General features: G+C 39.2%; 2 protein-coding genes across 6 annotated transcripts in view; one reads left to right on the top strand and one right to left on the bottom strand.

Annotated features, from left to right (window-relative positions):
* The window catches only part of LOC113135582 (poly(ADP-ribose) glycohydrolase), a 48,547-nt gene that overhangs the window by 22,634 nt on the left and 10,017 nt on the right, over positions 1 to 15,896 (top strand). For 2 of the 5 annotated variants that reach the window (XM_026315720.1, XM_026315723.1), the window contains exon 18: positions 4,312 to 5,673. In XM_026315720.1, the coding sequence (XP_026171505.1) occupies positions 4,312 to 4,476 (165 nt within the window). In that variant the 3' untranslated portion in view covers positions 4,477 to 5,673. Of the gene's footprint in view, positions 1 to 2,634; positions 2,831 to 4,311; positions 5,674 to 13,227; positions 13,409 to 15,896 lie in introns of those variants that run through there. The other 3 variants (XM_026315721.2, XM_033325757.1, XM_026315722.1) reach the window with 3 other exon arrangements.
* On the bottom strand, positions 7,564 to 15,895 carry chatb (choline O-acetyltransferase b). Its single transcript, XM_026315732.2, has 15 exons — positions 15,227 to 15,895; positions 14,512 to 14,627; positions 13,665 to 13,856; positions 13,027 to 13,145; positions 12,045 to 12,098; positions 11,717 to 11,897; positions 10,519 to 10,696; positions 10,247 to 10,416; positions 10,070 to 10,170; positions 9,837 to 9,965; positions 9,640 to 9,762; positions 9,412 to 9,553; positions 9,094 to 9,156; positions 8,374 to 8,511; positions 7,564 to 7,860 (listed from the first exon to the last, which is right to left on the bottom strand). Exons 2-15 carry the CDS (start codon positions 14,554 to 14,556, stop codon positions 7,594 to 7,596), a joined length of 1,902 nt encoding a protein of 633 aa, XP_026171517.1. The 5' UTR covers positions 14,557 to 14,627; positions 15,227 to 15,895; the 3' UTR covers positions 7,564 to 7,593.

Raw genomic sequence — 15,896 nt, 5'->3', positions numbered from 1 at the left:
GCGTGTTGATAATTATGCATTGTAGCATTGTGACGGTCATATTAGGATCTTTTACATTAGGATAATTGTCTTGCTTAATACACGTCAATATTTAGTTTGGTTGTGGAAGGAAAAATCTGGTAATCACTTCATGCTGTCTCCCCTCAAATGCAACAGTGAGTCGGTTTCAGCTGATGTTTCTGAGTAGAGGTAGAAATGCCGTATAGTGTCTCTGTTGGATAATTGTAAACTACAGAGACAAAGCCTATTCACTGTGCCCATCTGAGCTGTCTTGTCGGTCAGTTTCCCTGACAAGTGTGGCTTGAGAGTCCATAAAGCGGCACTGCCACCATCTCTCAGTCCTGTCCTCTGTTATATATGAACTAGTGGCTGAACTGACAGGCTTATTTACACCAGGACACATGTAGTGTATATGATATATGATATCATTGCTCCAGTACCAAGCCCGAATAGTTCATAAACATATCTTAGCAACAAAACACTAAGATAAAAAAGAGAATACCAATATTAATTCAGCAGTCATTTAGTTTGGATACACTTCTTTTACGGGTAAGTGGATTAGACCTTTTTACCTCCTGCTGTTCAATTACCCAAGCACCCATAAAAACCTGAAGTTCTGTCTCTGGAGTGAGATATTGTCCTGCTGCTCGTAGCAATGAGAGCAAGATTTAGGATGAGCCTTTCCACTGTGACAGAGACTTTGCAGAGGGAACCTGCCTGTCACTAGATATTGTGCTCCCCAGCCGATCATTAAAGATAGCACCATTACTTTACAGCCCTAGCTCGCTTCTCTCTTCTCCTTCTCCATCTACCTTCACAGCCCCCTGGAAGTAAATAAACACAAATGAGCTCAGAAGTGTACAGAAACCACATAAGCCAAACCTGTTAAAAGTGGCTGTGCAGTATTCTTTCACAGCTTTGTGGCCCATTAAGTTCCTAATGTCTCTTTTCTTATTTTTCATTACATCTCTTAGTGGAAGGATTAAGTTTATTTCAGAAGGAACTCCCCTGAGCTGTAAAACCTAATGTGTTCATTGATTTTAATGTGTGTGTTCCCCATGGGTTTTTTTTTTTTTTTTTTTTTTTTTTTAAGCAGCAGGGTTAGGGCAACGATAGAATTTGTGTATTTATTTCCTTTACTTTATTTTGTTGTCTAATTATTAGGAGCTACTGTACATTGGGAAAAAAGAGTATATATTATATTATAGTTAACATAGGACAACAATAATTCAACTTTTCATGTAAAATATTTTATTTGGAATGCACAGAAAACTGAAATCTATGGGCTGTGTCGCACACATGCATAGATGCAGGTTAAACATGCAAATATTAACATCTTTTACATTTTTTTTTATTGAAACGTAGAAAATTGTCTTAAGATTTTTATCTCATTCTTAAACTGTACTCTGGCAAAACAACCATTATAAATGTCACATAAAAATAAGGATCAGCCATTATGATTACTTAAAAAAGATCTCCATGCCCCTCTAGAGCTGAGGCAAGAACTGCATCAAAATAGGCTTTGTCTCTTCTTTAACAAACGAAGTGAAGAAACACCTCTGTTCTCCCATCTGTTAAAGCTGCATTTGTTCTTAACTTGTCACTGTAATTGGCTGAGGCAGGAAGTGGGTGCTGCTCCATGGCATGTGGGTTTCTTCCTGTAGTCCTGAGAGTGATGGAGCCAATGGCAGCTGTGGACTCAAGGATGCTGCTGCTGTTGTTCACTGCGGGCCTCTGTTCATCTGCTCTCTAACCCCGTACAGCTTTGCTCCACAGGGACAATGCTACTGGGACAATTGGCCACCTGGGAGCTGAGCACTTAATGAAGCACACCTTTTTCCCTCCATTTCTCCTCAGTCAATGGCCCCCCCCCCACCAACTGTCCCTCCAACTCACATCTGGCCCGGCAGAAGAAAAGATATGTTAGGCAACTGAGGGACCGAGGGGATTGCAAAGTGTGTGTTTCACATGACCAGAGCCACAAAGCCTACACGCATGCAAACTCATGCCTTTTTATTTGCCCTTATGACAGCATGGCTATTAGCTGCTTGGTGGTGGTTTTCACTTGTCAAGCTTTATGAGAGATCCTTCAAAACTCATGGCCAATTCACAAATTTCTCCATGTTACTGAGATGGGGCTTGTGAGGAGAGTGCAGCTCTCCTAATGAGTTCTTTCCATCTAACTTTTCTTCCTACTGTCATCTTGGATCCATTCATATTTGGCACTTATACAACCGGCTCTCAGAGCTGCTCTCTTTCTGAACTGGGAGGCCATGCAGGCGGGTGAACGGTTGTTACTCCGATGCGAGGAGAGCATGTAAGTGATTGTCTCTTTGCAATGCTTCTTGTAGATGATTGATCTGGTCTTAAGATGATGGCCTGGCACAAACATTTACCTTCCACTCGCTACTCTCCAGTCATCGGCTCTCACTTTTTATCCTCCCTCTCTTTGCTTGTTTGTGCTCGATCTTGCAAGTGAATGTGTGTGCTTGAGAGACATAGAGGCATGTGCTGATGAGAATATTATGATGATAAAGCTAATGATTAATGCTTGAGTTTTTTTCATAACTCTCTCTACTTTCCTTAGCTGTAACACCCTGACGTTTTTGTTTACCATCCCTACTCTTTATTTAGCAACGTTATTCACTGAGGCCCTCAAATTAGCCCTGGTTGTTCAATGAGAGCCCAACTGCTACAGGACATGTTGCAGGACTGAGGAATAAATCATTCCCCAGAGGAGGAGCTGTGGCAGGCCTAGACGCACATCCACCACCCGAGATTTACGCTGCACATCGAAGCACAGCCCTGCAATCTGGATCCTCTCCACCAGGTCATCTTCAAATTGGTTATTGATCTTCCAATCACAAAATGAATCATGCGTTGCCAACACTGTTTAGGTACTACATTTACAGTATCGTGGCTTGTGTTACAGCTGACATGCAGCTTGTGGATGGATTATTCTTTAGAAAACCATGAGAAAACAAGTACCTGCACTGAACACAGAGTAAATAGGAAAAGAAATTAGATGCAGTGCTTCTTGAGATGAATAGATGTCAGGTTGTCATCCAGCAGAACCTCATTATAACATATCAAAACAGGTAAAGAAACTGTTGACAGTTGCTGAAGTAAAGAGCTTGAAGTTGGCATTCCTACTGCAGCGATATGCAGCAATGTTTGGTTATGCAGTCTGCAGTCATTTCAATATTTTCTGTTGGGATTAATTGCATTGCTTATATAATATCATCCAGTCCTTCAGAAAATATCAGCAGTTCATTATTATATTAATTTGATGAAAACTAATTTTCACATACCCCTTAATTCCAAGCCATTTTCTCATGCTGAGGTGCATAGGATTTGGATTTTGCTGTGAAGGATTCTGTCATAGCAGAACTGATGCTTTTTATATCCAACTTAGATGTAACTCAATCCGTATAAGTGCTCGGAATCGGCTCTTGGCATATACTATATACTGTGCCGTATTATTTAATGGAGCCTCATGTCCTGCCCAATTAGGTTCCAAGATGGTGTATAAATGTAACTTCTGCCCTGGGAGCAGTTCCTGTTTAAATGCCAGAATGGCCATTATCAGAATCCTTCTGAGTGAAAATAGACAGCTATGATAAAGACTCAGCCTTAATTGAAAGATTTTAGGAACAATGGTGGTACTGTCTTTGACTTTCTTCTTAAATGTCAATATCTGGAGCACAAGACAGTGGAACATTTTTTTTCCTGTCCCATTTGAGAGGGAAAAATGTTGGGCTTGGTCTCATTTTCAAAGATGGCAGCATCATTGCTCATGGCTTCTGAATTAACTAATATGTATTAATAGTGTGGTGAACGCATTTAGATGACAGGAGCAGGGTAACTAATTGTTGAATGGAGTCAGATTGTAATCTTATAGCTGTTATTTCTGATTCATGTGCACATGTTCAATTACAGTGGCTCATTACAACTGCATGGTGATTAGTGATTACAGCGGGATGTGATTTGTCACAGCTGATGTTCTTGGGGGTATTGGCACATGTCCACTGGTCAGCTGTAAGGACAGAAAGCAATTCATTGGTGCCTTTTGCAATCTTTTTTAAAAATGTAACTACTTTTAAAGGATATTAGCTTTTTATATGTTTGGATTTTTAGAATTAAATTACATTTCTAAACTAGCAGACAAGGTCAAATTGTGACATTGAATCTGCTATTTATTTTCTATTTGTTCCTACTGAAGTTCTCTTCAGTGTGTTATTGTGCTTTGATGGATCTTTTTGTTACTCACTTGTATAGACATACCCCCTGCTCTTTTTTTGTCATTTACAGTTGAAGCAGAAGCCCAGCCTCAGTGGTGTTTCATTTCTCATGGACTATGGCAGGCCCCTAAGCAGGGAGGAGGGAATCTGGACAGCCCTGCTCCCTTCTCCAGTCAATAGCGGTCAGCAGGTGAGGCTGTGTCTCTCCGTCTGCAGCGTGGCAGACACTTATTAGTGGTAATGTTCCCCCATCATCCATCTCCAGGTGGGTTTCCGCCATTGATCTCAGTGCCAAGACTTGTCACTAGCTGCTCCTAATGCAGTGAAAGCACTGGTCGCCTCCAGCATTGGGTGTAGATGACCCAGCTTAATGTTCTGTCAATAAACTCATGGTTGGACACTTGGGCGTTGCACCTGCAAGATGATATCTACAATGTTTTCTATACAATGATCTGTACTACCGAAAATCAGCCTTGACAAACAGGCTGCTTAGTGCTCCAGCAATACCAGTGTTGTACCAGTCTATTGTGGTGAAGACATAATTGAATCTGTGTTCCAACCCTTACTTGAGCTCATTTAAGAGCCCAGTACACTGCACCAGAAATGCTTGTCAATGCCAATTTTTTAAACTGTGTCAGATCTTGATTGTAATTTCTTGAACCTGACAAGCCAACATTCACACTGGGCAGCTGTGTGGAGATGAAAGAGTCAGAGTGCTAAAGAGAGACCTTCTCGCTTTAACACTTATTTACTTTTTTTCAAGTGAACAATTGAATGCAGCACAATGAATGCTTTTGTTACCCTTAGAAATACTGAGAGTAGCATAGCCACCAGGCATTGTCTTTTCAGTACAGTTTTTATTCCAGATTTAATTGGACTAGCTCATAGAAGCTTGACTAAATGTTTAATGTTTTTTGGGCACTTGGTCGACCTAGTTCAGTGGTTTAACCAATGGAGAATTAAATTTGGGTCTCTCCCTAAAGACCTTATCAGATGCCTGTGAAACGAGGCCATCTGTTGGGAGGGTGTTAGTGAAGTGGTCATGCAGCAAACAGACAATCCTATGCAAATGAGTCCAATTGTTTCTGCAATTATAGTTGTACTTGTGATTGGTTAGCTTTACAGCTGTGTTAGCTTAGCATAGTTTTCAAAATTGAAATGAAAGTTTGTTCTTATGTGTGTAATGTCTTACTTCAGAAAACAACCATTACTGATGAAAAAGAACAGGCCATACTGTGATTCTGTTGATTTTAGAAGAGAATTTAAAATATGCTCAGTTTAAATTAGCCTCTGTTTGCCTGAGATCACAACATATTGAATATGCACACAACACAACTGATGGATTTTTACTTTTTCTACAGACATTATACTGTACTGTGCAACCAAACTATTTTGATAATTGTATATTGTTGAAAGATTAACCACAATGAGCCCCCACTGAAACACAAAACACTGACAATATAAGGTATGATAGTTTAAAGATCATTTAATTTGTGGAATTGAGTTCAGCTTTAAACAGTTTAATTACAGAGTCATATGGTAATGTTTTCTATGGATAAAATATTATTGCAGTCTAAAAAAATAACATCACTTTTAACTGAGCATTCATTGAATATTAATAAAACACTATATTTTCCCTGTTACACGTTAGTTGCCATTCACCAAATGTTTCCATGAATGGATGTCACATTAATTTCTCAGGCCACATTATTGATATAATACTTTCATTTACTCACAGGAATTAGTAGCTGTGTTTTGTGAATGACACACGAAAATCCACTCAATATGTCACAAACATTAAATTCTTTTACATATATCACTCAGATTAGACAGCAAAGTGGAAACATATCAAGTTAATATCAGCAATAAAACATTTAACATAGATTTAACAAAAATATTATAGGTAGAATATTACAACTGGCAAGAAAATAAGTATCACTTCCTTTTAAGGCATTTTTGTTACTTATATGTTACTCTGTCATTATATAATCTTTTTATGTGGACATATAAAACTACAGTTAGTATGGAAGAATAAACATGCATCTGTGTTTCTTAGTCTTCTCTTGACATAGATTTTGACATGATCTATACAGTTCACATTGTCACCTGGACATAGGACGACAAATATCCTCACATTTTCACTGCTACAGACGACTGAGTCGATTTGCTCTAACATGAACCATCACAGATTGAAACAAGACTCACAATATACATTTGCAGGGGAATCCAAGTGACAGTACACTTTAAACGGACATTTTGTTTTTTTTTTATCCCAAAGAAGAAGCATGGTAGATAACATCATAGTTCATTCTACCCTAACATTACTGAATATCAAAAATAACAGCCATAGTTAACTTCATACTACAAACACGTCATGCATCTGATGAAGTGATTTAGTAAATTGCACATACATCCCCACTGCAATTGCTATTATTGCACAAAACACCTACAGTATGACAATGCTACACTACCCTCATTCTACCTCTACGTGCAAATAATGAGCGCTTATACTGTATACATATGGACACAGTGATTTGCCTCAGTCACCAATAGACTGCATCAAGTCGCACTGTTCATTACATTTTACACTTGTCTATTATTGCCGAACTATAGAACACATACATACAGAACAACTAGATGACTTCAGATGTGCCACTGAAACCATATCATACATCATTTTAACTAATTCTCTGTTTACTGATATTTTTTTCATATCCTAAGTATATTCATATAAAGTGCCTTTTCAGACAGACTTCACAAATGTGCAACCTCTTTGGCAACCTCATGGTGTCAGTAGAACCAAAACTGTACATACAATACAAGTGAAAAGAATCTTAGCACATTAAAATGGATATCACAGTATGACCAACACACACAGAGACAGGTCACACCATGAAACACGATGGCATAATTGGTAGAAGTCACTTAAACACTGTAGGATTTTTTTTTTTTTTTTTAATGATCCTGCCATGTCTATTACAGTACTGCTCCATGTATGTGAGAGATACTTTTGGATCATTTAGGTAATTCACTCTCTAAAAGAGAAGTTCCCCCTCACATCAGTGCTACAAATCAGGCATGGCTTCAGTTTCCTAAAAGCAGCAGACCAATCTCTGTCTGCTCAGTCGAGCAGGATCCGTGTTGAACCAAAAAATATTCTCAAGATTTGTTTTCATTTACATATTTCACACTTATATGCCATATATACAGTAGTTATATATGAACTTTTAAGGCTTTAAATGTTGTTTTGAAAGAAACACTATGCACAGACAACAAAGACACATGAAGGCTAAAGTCTAAGACTAAGACTGTTAGGGTGAACAGGTAAATAGGTATGTTCTGTCAGTATGACTTACTTCCCTGATTTATGAGGCTGGCTGGCTCCCTGGCTGCTATCAGCTAGTTTGGAAGCTGCAGTGCTGATTCTGCTGCACAATTCCCAGATTTCCAGCAAGCCCTCATTCAGGGCTTTGGCAAAAACAGTCGAACTCGTCTCTGTGTTCTCCCAGAAACTAGACACACAGAAGATGATGTGGTCTGACTGTGGGTTGTAACAGGCACCATAGCCATTGGGAACCACGGGGCCGTAACAACAGAACATTTCCATTGTGGTAGGGACCTGGAGACAGGAGACAACCTGGGTTAAACCAGTTTAGTTATTGAAGTGCTGTTTCTGATTTGAGAAAACATTTATATAAGCCATGTAAGTGATGATCTTCATTCCTGTTTATTCAAAAATAAATAGCATTTTTGCAAATTGCAACACAGAAAAAGTAACTTTTTTTTTTCCAGATTTTCCATAAATGTACTGTGCTTCATTTAGTTTATGTACTGTAACTGTACAGTAAAATGCATATATTATGTATTATGTGTGGGATGCAAGTGCTGAGACAACAGCTACAGCTAAAAACAGATGGTCTAAATGAATTCACGCTAAGGGCACTAGATGAGTCTGGCACACAGACCTCAGAGAGAACACTAAACATCAACATAAGCAAAATACTTTAATTAGTTCTGTGTATTTTTTGTTGTATTTTGACACGATCAGTCTCTACTAATGTATCTATTGCTTATCAATTATGAGTATCAGGTTTAAGCTTGTATTTTCAAGTTAAAACAGAGTGGGGAATACCTGGCTGGTAGAGAGGATGAAGTGGTTACTGGCCAGATACGTCTCATCACAGAAGATCTCTGGCTTCTCCATGTTGAGCTCCTTTGAGATCCTCAGAAGCCCGAGGAGGTGATTGTCAATTGCCATTCCTGTGATAGCCTGAAAACACATTTTTTTTGCTTAGTGTAAATGAAACATGTTGATTTAGAGCCTCATAGATTGTTTGTTGCACTGTGGACTACATGTCCATGTGGACTGTGATAACTGAGATAGAAATTGCACACCAATTGTGGACTACAACTTTAATGATTCTGACCCATTGCTCTTTCTTCTTATAATATTTCACCCAAAATATTTTCTCTAATATTTTTTGCCCTTTTTACCCCCCCCCCCCCTTCATTATGGGAATAAAATGTTTTTGGAAATTTCCTTATTTGTATCTTGCTTAAAGTTAGATGAGATAATCAATACCACTCTCCATCATGTGTGCAACATAAAAACTGGCAGTGTAGAAACTGTAACCTCGTTCTCCTTGAAGGTTAAAACACTATTTAAGACTAGCTAATTAACACATTGTTTACCCCCCCGACAAAAACTGGAGGATAAAAAGACAATTTGCAGTTGCAGACTATTTCAGGGTGCTTAATTAATAGATCAGCTGTCAAACGGTGTTTAGACATTTAAATCATGTGTTTTTTGTTGTTTTTTTTTTTTTAAATATATGTTAAGAAAATTACTTACAGCTGTGGTGTAATTTGTCTGGGCATTAATGGCATCCCTCAGTCGTTTCATTTTCTCTGAAACCTTTTGTAGAAGTAAAGTACAGTTTAGAGCAGAAAGTGAACACAGCACTTTAACGTTATTTGAAAAAGAGTATTCCAGCCAGTAAATTCATTTTATTGATCCATTCAAACTGTAGGGAGTTTATCAGGTTGAATGGGGAGGCAGGTTTTGGCATGCCACAGTGGCTGGTTGCACCTGTTTTATATACACAGGTGTGATGAACAGTAATGTAGGAGTTACTCAGTAATTGGGGTCCAAGTGAGAAAAATGACTCACACTGAAAGTGGCTCTGTCATCGGTCATGGACGTCACAAAGGCCAGGGCCTCTGGGGTGGCAGAGCGAATGTTATCTACCCGACCTTCTTGAAAACGGCGAATGGACGCGCTCTCATAGGTGGATACAAGCCTGTTGTTGCATCTAAGTACATGACAGTCATGATCAACATATTGGAAAGGACATTGTTTTGTTTCAGTTAAATTAGACATAAATAGAATATACTTTACTTGTAAAATGCAAGTTGTAAGGCGACTTGAATAAATGCATCTGGACTCATGTTCTGCTTTTTGATGAATTCCTTCCCATAAGCTTTGAACTTGAAAACATCCATGTCAAGATTGTTCACCAATCTGAAGGACAAAGCACAAAAAATAAGACTCGATGTTTCGAGAGACTTGGAATTATTATTTTTTGTCACTCTTACCTCTTGAGTCTCTCTCCTGATGCTGCTATGATTCCTTGGATGTGTGGGTTGTATTTCCACAGCATTCTTCTCGGAGGGGGGAGCTCTCTGATGCTGGATGCCCTCGCCATCTTAAATGGACTCCCTGTTCTGTTCAGAACAACATGTGTATCTCCTACACTGTCATCCTCAGCAGTATTCACTGAGACAATATTCAGTATATGGTTATGTTTTGCAGCAGTGAGCTAACTTACAAGTATTTCATCAGGTATTCACAGAACTGCACCATAACTATTCCCTCAAATGGTGAATGCTCGCACACCACTCCACATACCCCATCCAGTCCTACAACGAACTGAGAAATGATGGATTAACTAATGGGGCAAATTCTGCATTTATGGAAAATTGAAGTGCCTTGAACTTAGTCCTACCTGCAGTGACTTGTCATACCAGCGGTTTGACCCATTCTTCTCACAGCCACCCCCGTGCAGCATCTGCAGGGCCCTGATGGTATCACTGGGCTTCAGGCCACTGGGTTCATCCAGACAAACCACGCACAGACTGCTCTCGATCAGGGTCAGAGAGTCCCTGTTAGTTTGATCTGAATGAAAATGGTAGATCAAATATGTTCTGGATTATCATTTTAAATGGCTTACAGTAATATAAATCGTCTGAAAATGGGAAAAAAATAATGTGCTGACACCTTTTATTAATACATCTCTGGCTTGTGCCCATTCTGTTCTCCCATCGGATGTCAGGATACCAAAAGGTGGGAATCTCACTTCAGCAGTTTCTGCCATCTTCATGATTTTCTCCAGTTGGGATAGGATCTCTGTCTCATTGAGCTGCTTGCTGTTTGCGACTACATCCAACACGAAAAACTAGTGAGAAAGACAGATTACAGAAATCATGTTTCTTAAAAATGTCATTATGTGCTTCAACACCTGGAAGACATAATGGATTCTCTGACTTTGAAGCTGCTAATGAAACTGCAACTTTTTTGTCTTGTAGGGCTTTTCACTGAGATGTGGTTTTTGTGTTTTATCGGACACTCGCAGTAATGGCAGGGCCTTAAAATGTCAATTAGTACCTAAAATATTTCTCCTCTACTGTGATCAGTTAAACATGTGACTCAAGGAAGCTCTCAGACCAAGTGTCAGATTAAATCAACAGTAATTTATTTAAATGCTTGTATCTCCACAGGGACTGGCCCTTACGTACCACAGATTGATAGTTCCCAGAAGCATTTTCAGGTGAGTGTCCCTACTGTGCCTTTTTCAATGGTAATTTAAAGGCACAATCGTTTTTTGTGGTTTTATTTATTTTTTGTTCAAAAAGAAACACAAAATAAAGACTTGCTGTTTGTAACTATAGCCCCAGCATGTATTGCATGTACCTTGAAAAGATATGGGCACAATTATCTAACGTTTCATCAAGTGTCTTCATCTGCTCAGCCTGAGTATTGAAATATACTCATCTGGCTTTGGCTCATTTGTCAATGTGAGCAATTAGAAGTTTAGATAGATCTGTTATACTTCCAATATTTTGTATCTTCTATTATTCTGTCCTGTTGCATTATTTTGCAGGTTTTTACTTTTTATAGTTGGATATAAATGTGTTCTTTTGATAGCTGTGAGGCATTATATTCAAAGGTGGCAATACAGACAGAGCATATAGTGTCTTCTAGAGTGTTTAGATGTTCAGAGTGGCAGTACACTTTACATCTGCACTGGAGGCCAATATTGCCTGAAATGAAGCAGCTTTCAGTATCTCTTGATTAAACTGAATAATAAACTATCCTTGTTCTTTATTTATATTTTACGCTCATATGGAATGGGCACTGTGTTGAGTTTGAAGCGTAATGGAGAGTGAGAAGTCTCCTCAGAAGTCAGTGTCCTGACCTGATTCTTGCATGCGACAATGATGTGCTCTGGTGCTGAGGAGGCTGTGTTCATCTGGACCTTCAGTGTGTCTGTCTTTAGCCCAGGGAAGCGATAGGAGGTGAAGAGACGGTAGTACTGCTCCATGCACAGAGGAGTCCCTGCTAACTGGCCTCGAGCAAAATCCAATGGTAATGCTCGCCTGTGAGACATTAATTCACTCGTGTGATTACCTCTGAGGACTCTAAATCAGTCATTATTATACTTCATTTTATTTTCATCTTACACTGACTTAATTCTGAGGAGGTAACAGTTGAGAGCATAGGGTGACAGGTAATTTGAAACTTACACATCAATGAGAGCCTTATAGTCCAACACTCCTCTGATGAGATGAGCAGCAAATCTTAAAAGATGAAAAGGGTGAAATTAAAAGAAAACTGGGCACAGAGTTTACAATAAAACGGTGAGAATACACAGCGGACTGGCTGATGAATATAATTGGCTATACTCTCATCTTTCAAAGGACTAACAGTAATCACATTAGGGGAAAATTACTGGCATACAGTGGGTGAGCTGTGTGTTTATCTGTGTTTGTGAGAGAAAGACTGTATATGTGAGTGGGCAGTGTGTGCAAATAGGGAAAACACAGAACCCTGTCAGGTCTTATGCTGTATGTCATTTGTCTTGGAGTTATTACGCTCAAAGCTAGATCGATACAAAGGAGGCGGCTGCACTGCACCACACCGCTATATGGGGTCTGACTAGCAGTCTCTGTGGAGAGCTTGGCCCTGTCACTCCCAATCTAATAAGTGGCCTTGTCAGTAGATTACCAGCTGCTTGGGGTAGTCTGGAAATATTCAGTAAATGCAGCATGAGCTGACAAAAGCTAATGTTGACCTGCATGGCTGGACGGACTGGTGTAATGTCTGATGGACCACAGCTCATTTAATAATGGGCAGAGTTTTGGCAAAGAGATAATGCCAGTGATTCTTTCCATGTCTGTAATTCAGATCTTTATCTGGGTCTGTGCCTGCTGGGAAGAGCATAAACCCTGTCAGCAGCTACAGACCTGAACGATACATATGTGTATCATTAGTGATGATGTGCAGTATTCCGCCTCTGCCGTTCACTTTTTTACAGTTCAGTGCCTGGTAGAACAGGGAGGTCGCACAATGAGTAACTTTTTGGTGGAATGTGCAGCCCAGTGGAAACATTTAGCTGTTTGACAAGGTTTTGCATTTGAAATTTTACTGTGTGAAAGTGTAGGTGTTGCAGATATATCTAACAAAGAAAGGTGGATATTTTACTAGAAGCAAATTTCCGGCACGTACCTGAGGGCATCTTTGTGATCTTTGAATGGCTGCTTAGGAAATACCATGGCAGGACTTGAGTTGACTGGAAGGGCCAACCTGTTGTTCAAGTACATGTCCTCCAGCCAGTAGTCATAGACCTAAATAAAAGGACAGGGACAGTTTTTTTGAGAATGTTGTTTTAAGGTTTAATGGTTTTTGAACTGAAGTTATTGTTTTTAGAGCTGAGACCTGTGGGTGCTGAAGTAAAAAAACATTACAGTGTATCACTGCCAGATGAAACGGAGCGTGGGAAGGAGTCGGTCTAAGAGTGGGAGCATGATGGATTTGCCTGGACTGGATGAGCTGTGGTCTTACTGATCACCCACATACAGAACGGGAGATTGAAGCAACTATGTTTGAGGTGAGGCTTCAATAAATCTTCATTAGTTTTACTTTTCGCAACTATACCCAAATATATTTTAAGGATAATTAACACAAACACTGTTAATTACAAATTGTATTGTGTGAAAAGTATATTGAGTTAGGGTACAGTGAAACAATCAGCTACTATTCAGCAATGTTATAGGAAGCGTAGGATTTATTCTTGTTTCTGTCTTGACAAGGTCATGCACCTGCAGCAAAAGGCAGCAGCGTATCTTGTTGATTTGTGAGTTTACCCAGTTGGTTGTTTTGTCCCTCCTCTCTAAAAGCTTCTTCTGGAGAGTCTCTCCAACACCACCAGAAGCCCCAAACTTTTCCACGATGGCTTTTGTTTTCTTAAATTGCTCCTCAGTCACCAGGTGTTGGACACACTTCAAGTATGTGTCAAGGGTTTGTTTCAGTGGGGGCACAGGGACCTTAGGCAACACCTGATCTCATAAAAACAACAGTAGTCATGATAGAGGACAGAAGTTGTTCAGCATCTCTGAGTGTTTATTGGTTAAAGCAATTTTTTCACATCTTGTCTTTAAACTTCCAGAAATAATTCATTTTTATTTTCCGTCTGCTGTCTAATCTGTTTGCACACTGGTTACTGCAGCCCAAAATATTAGGTTTGTAAATTTGGACTGTAAATCGTTTAGCTATGAATTCCATGAAATCTGGAAGAAATCTCTGTACGTTTTTGAAAAGAGGAAAAAAAAACATGCTTTGGAAACACCAAATAATATTCAGAGCCAATCAAACAACATCGAGCATAATACAGACGCCATTAAAATATAACCCACCACTGGCTAAAATATTGACTAACTTCATAAAGCGATAAATGATCAGTATCATTGTCTGGAATAAGGTTTTACACCCTTGGAAGATGAAAGGCCTGATGTGTAATTTTCGCCCCTAGTGGTCAGTTTGCATAAGTGAAATTGTCGCTGTCCCTGGTGCTGAAATTGACCATCGTTCCTTTGCCTATTTCAGCAGCAGGGACAACGACACTGTTCAGTACCAAATCGTTCTCGATATGAAGTGAGTGCTGATGCAAAGAAAAACATTTTTTACTGAAACAGCAATGACATGTTTTCCTACTTCACTGTCTCGGTCTCTGGCCGTAGCTTTCTCCAAGATTGGCATCTTTGCATTCGAGTCCAGTCAAGGGAGAATAATGTGGAAACCCTCTAGAGATCGTTTAAGTTCAGCCTTCGCTGCATGAGCCATGTTTTAAGACATTAGAGAAAAAGAGAAGAGCAAAGTAAAACACGCAGTAAATAAAATTAGGCCTGCTGAGAAACGGAACAACATTCTGTCTGAAAATGAGCCGGCGGGCTTCCATTTCTCTTCATTTTGCAGCCTAATGCAATTTGCGTCTTATCCTTGAATTCCAGCTGCCCCTCATCGCTCACCATAGCAAAGATATGGATCTTAAAAGTCATTTCATCTCTTTCAGTTTTAAAGCTTATTTTTTCTGCTAAGATGTAATTTTAAAACTTTGTGAATAAATTCAAGAATGTGTACTTGATCTCTGTGACACTTCGCTTTTTAAAGGCAATTTAAATTTTAAAAAAAATTGTAGTTTGGGATTATTTTTTGCAATTTGGTTTGATGTAAAACAAGTGAAGTTTTGATGTGTAACTTTTCAAATTTTGGTTTGACAACAAAACGGACTTTTAAAGAGATTAAATGTTTTTGAATAATAACCTTCCTCGTTGCGCGCCAGACTTGACTCATCCAGTGGATAATAAGTTTTTATAAACATAAAATCTCCTTTATTATTTGAGAGAAAGGACAAAAAAAGTTACCTTACCTGATCGCTATTTTCCCTATTAGGTCAGAGAAGTATGTTCAAGTTCAAATTGCCTCTGCTTCTTGCCGTGAAGTGCCATATTAGCGTAAAGCTCCGTTTCTGCGCTGGAGCGCTCCACACGCTTCGCCATAAGGCTGTGACTCCACATTTAAGCGCGCCTTGGAAAAGATGCTGAAGGTGTTTTCGTCTACCTACCCCCTTGAGGCACGAAACTCCTCCCATCGAAATCTATTCGCGGAACATATTATCTGACAGCTTGCTTCCCCCCGTCTGTCCATATCCGATAAGAATTTTAATAGAAAAAAAGGAATGAGAGACGATTTTAGTTTGTCATTCATACCTCCTGTATAGTCCCACAGGGATGACCTGTTACTGTGTGGTGCTTTTTCAGTTCAGATTGAGTCCTGAGCTTTCTGCAGACTTTGACCCTGATTTTAGTCTATACGGGATTTATTACTGCGGAGTATCAATATGTGTTCTAGTCGAAACCTAATTTCCCAAGTTATTGCGCATTTGGATTTGTTCATTTTTATCGTTTAAATTTTCAGACTGTAGCCAGTGTTTTCCTTTCTCTTCTCTGAACTCGTGCAAAGTCTGGAGAGTTTTATTTTTCAGTGCTTATAGAAAGTTTCGTGGTTTTACCTTTCATATACATAATATGAATAACATG

Source organism: Mastacembelus armatus, chromosome 19 (assembly GCF_900324485.2).
Source record: "Mastacembelus armatus chromosome 19, fMasArm1.2, whole genome shotgun sequence".
Taxonomy (NCBI): Eukaryota; Metazoa; Chordata; class Actinopteri; order Synbranchiformes; family Mastacembelidae; genus Mastacembelus; species Mastacembelus armatus.
This window is presented reverse-complemented; position numbering and strand designations above follow the sequence as displayed.